Source organism: Aplysia californica, unplaced genomic scaffold, assembly GCF_000002075.1.
Source record: "Aplysia californica isolate F4 #8 unplaced genomic scaffold, AplCal3.0 scaffold00232, whole genome shotgun sequence".
In the NCBI taxonomy this organism is placed as follows: Eukaryota; Metazoa; Mollusca; class Gastropoda; order Aplysiida; family Aplysiidae; genus Aplysia; species Aplysia californica.
The window spans coordinates 808,266-811,126 of record NW_004797502.1 but is presented as its reverse complement, the minus strand read 5'-3'; the positions used below and the strand labels follow the sequence as shown (position 1 = coordinate 811,126).

At 40.3% G+C, this 2,861-nt stretch overlaps 1 protein-coding gene across 1 annotated transcript in view; it reads right to left on the bottom strand.

Moving 5' to 3' along the window:
• Positions 1–1,086: 1,086 nt before the first annotated feature.
• The window catches only part of LOC101849933 (staphylococcal nuclease domain-containing protein 1), a gene marked incomplete in the record, with an annotated part of 27,521 nt that continues 25,746 nt past the window's right edge, over positions 1,087–2,861 (bottom strand). Inside the window, 1 exon segment of the mRNA XM_005100014.3 lies at positions 1,087–2,335. Coding sequence (XP_005100071.2) covers positions 2,270–2,335 — 66 coding nt within the window.

Sequence of the window (2,861 nt, the reverse complement as noted above, 5' to 3'; positions counted from 1 at the left end):
CGAAAGATGATATCGTCTTCAACAGTCATATCTATCGATATATATGAATATGACTGAAAAGAGTCATCATCAGGGTCTGGTTCAGGATAAAAATGTAAAAAATATTGTGGCTTGATGGGCCTGGCCAGTGAAGAGTCACTCATTTTTTTCTGGAGCTACATCCCCTGTTTCTTGTTTGTTTGTTTTAGTAGAGATTTTACGGCGCTCGCAACTGCATAAGGTCATATGAGCGCCAGAAGATTAGAGCTGTTACAAGAGAGTAACAAACATAAAAAAGAAGGGGAGATGAGGACGATAGATGTTTGATAGGAAAGAAGGAGCAAACCACACCAGAGCACCCGCCAACCGCCCACCCCTGTTTCTAGCCCTGGGTATTAAACAATAGACTTAACCAGCGGTATAGGAATATATGGCGTCAGCGGTCACCAACTGTAAAGGGTTTTAACGGTCAATATACCAGAGCTTGTTGGAAGTAGGGTGGGGGCTCAGATTATTTATGTAAATGGGGGCACGCCAGCCATGCCGATGAGGGTAAGAAAGGCCCCAATGTCTCACACATGTGACGTCATTGCTACGAGCCCTAGTATTATATAACCTCTTTCGGTTTACAGCTATTTTCCTATAAAAAAACCTATTGTCCCCATCTCTCATCTTTGTACATTACTATCAAGCAACACCTGTGAGTGGATGGCAGGTGATCTTGTATGGTTTGCCACTTCTTTCCTATATCAACAAACAACTACTGTCCTGATCTCTCCTCTTTCTTTTTTTGTGTTTGCTACTCTCTTGTAACACCTCTAATCTTCCGCACTTATATGACCTTATTGTGTTTCAAGTGCTGTAAAACTCTTACTAAAACTAAAACCTCTAATCTTTGGCACTTATATGACCTATTTGTACAGCAAATGCCGTAAACTCTTTACCTATTTAAAACTGAACTAAAACAACATTTTTTTTCTTATCACATTAACACAATAATGGTCAAACCAACTAAATAGCAGAGGCAAAAATATGACAGACACAGAAGTAAAAGGTCAGACTTTTTAGAACAAACTCCAACCATTCACAAAATAAACAAATCAAGAGTTCAATTCTGCTTCGGCACAAACACTTTTATTTGTTATATTTCCTAAAATATATTTTGACATTCTCAATCTCCTTTCCCAACAACTTAAATGCAACAAGTTTCTGTTACGCCAATTGGTCATAATTAAATAAAGAGCTTTTATACAATTGAGATAAATAAAACAATCCTCTTGTGCATTCCGAGACAAGACCTTTCTTACTTTCATACTAGACGAAGCAGTCATCATGCGTAAAGTCATGAACACAGGCTTGCAAGGAAAGCTGTAAAGTGTAAGTCTGAAGTAGTAAAACAACTCTTGTCATGTCAAAGAAGGAAACACACCTGATGTGCCAAAACATTTTGATTCCCATTACCATCTGGTGAAAAGTACAGCCAGGAAGCCTGCTCTTGCTACTTCAAACTGCATGTTTGACAAAAGTGGAGAGATAAAAAGATCCACAGGCATGCAGACCGCAAAGAGAGAGCACACTCCTCCAAACCTTTATTGCCTCTGAACCAAGACCAAAGTCTTCAAATAATACATGGAAGAAGGAAAGTTCAAGCATTTCATTTCCTGATGAGATTTGTGCGACTCCTGAATTCCCACACAGCATCTTTTAGTGCTGCTCACGAACACATTCTGTCCCAACTTTTTTCCACAAAAGAAATATAAAAAGACATTTCGAGGAGAAGAAGATAAAACATGTCCACATAAAAATGAAAGCAGCTTGAAGACTTGAGATCGCTGATCAAACACCAAGTCAGTAAAATCTCTCCCTCTCAAACTTGTGAAAGCCAGAGAGTCCAACCAATTCCCACCCCGACATTGACACGGATGCAATGTTTATTCACATCAATGTGCATCCTTTTCTTTACACTTACACAAAGTGCAGTTGCAGTACCATACGCAGCCCCCCCCTACCCTGTACACAGAACTTCTGACTGTACTTGTGAAGAAAAGAGTGTATGTAGAAATATACTCTTCCAAAAGAAAAAAAAGTTTAAAAAAAAAAACCCACAAAAAAAACAAAAACAAAACGTGTATATCGCCTAACCAGCACTTGTGTTGGAGACTTCCTGCTCGTTTCCCCCCCTCCTAGACGTTTTCCCCACAGCCGCGGAGACATCAGAGGTGTCGTGGTCAAGACGGGCGAGCAATAGAAAACCTAGCGTGAACTCGTGTTGACGTAGCTGGGTCCAGGGTTAACGCGCATAGCCAAACTCGCGCGCATCGTCCTCACGGAAATCTCCGTAGCGCCACAGATTTTTCTGAAATACAAAAGCACATACAATTGTCATTTTTGTCCATTACACTCAAATTATTTAGGGAAAAAAAAATGAGCAGAAATTTCTTCCAAATGAAGACAAAATATTTGAGAATTTACAGTAATAAAGCAGAGGGAAATCCCCCCGGAAAATATTCCCCAGAGAAGAAGTAAAGTAAAAGACTCCCAATATTTCCATTCCCGAAAAAAATAAAAATAAAGAAATACATGTCAGCATTCCCATCCCTAAGAGAAGTAACGAAAAATATCCACGATTCCTGAGAAAAGTAGAAAATGTGGCAACTTAAGCGGCCACTTTGTAACTGACCTGCTGTCTCCTGCTCCAAACCCGGAAGAAAGCAAACAACCATCAATCTATTATGCCACTCATCCGCTGTCTTCTGCCCCCACCCCCCAAGTAAGCAAACAACCATCAATCTATTATGCCACTCATCCGCTGTCTTCTGCCCCCACCCCCCAAGTAAGCAAACAACCATCAATCTATTATGCCACTCATCCGCTGTCTTCTG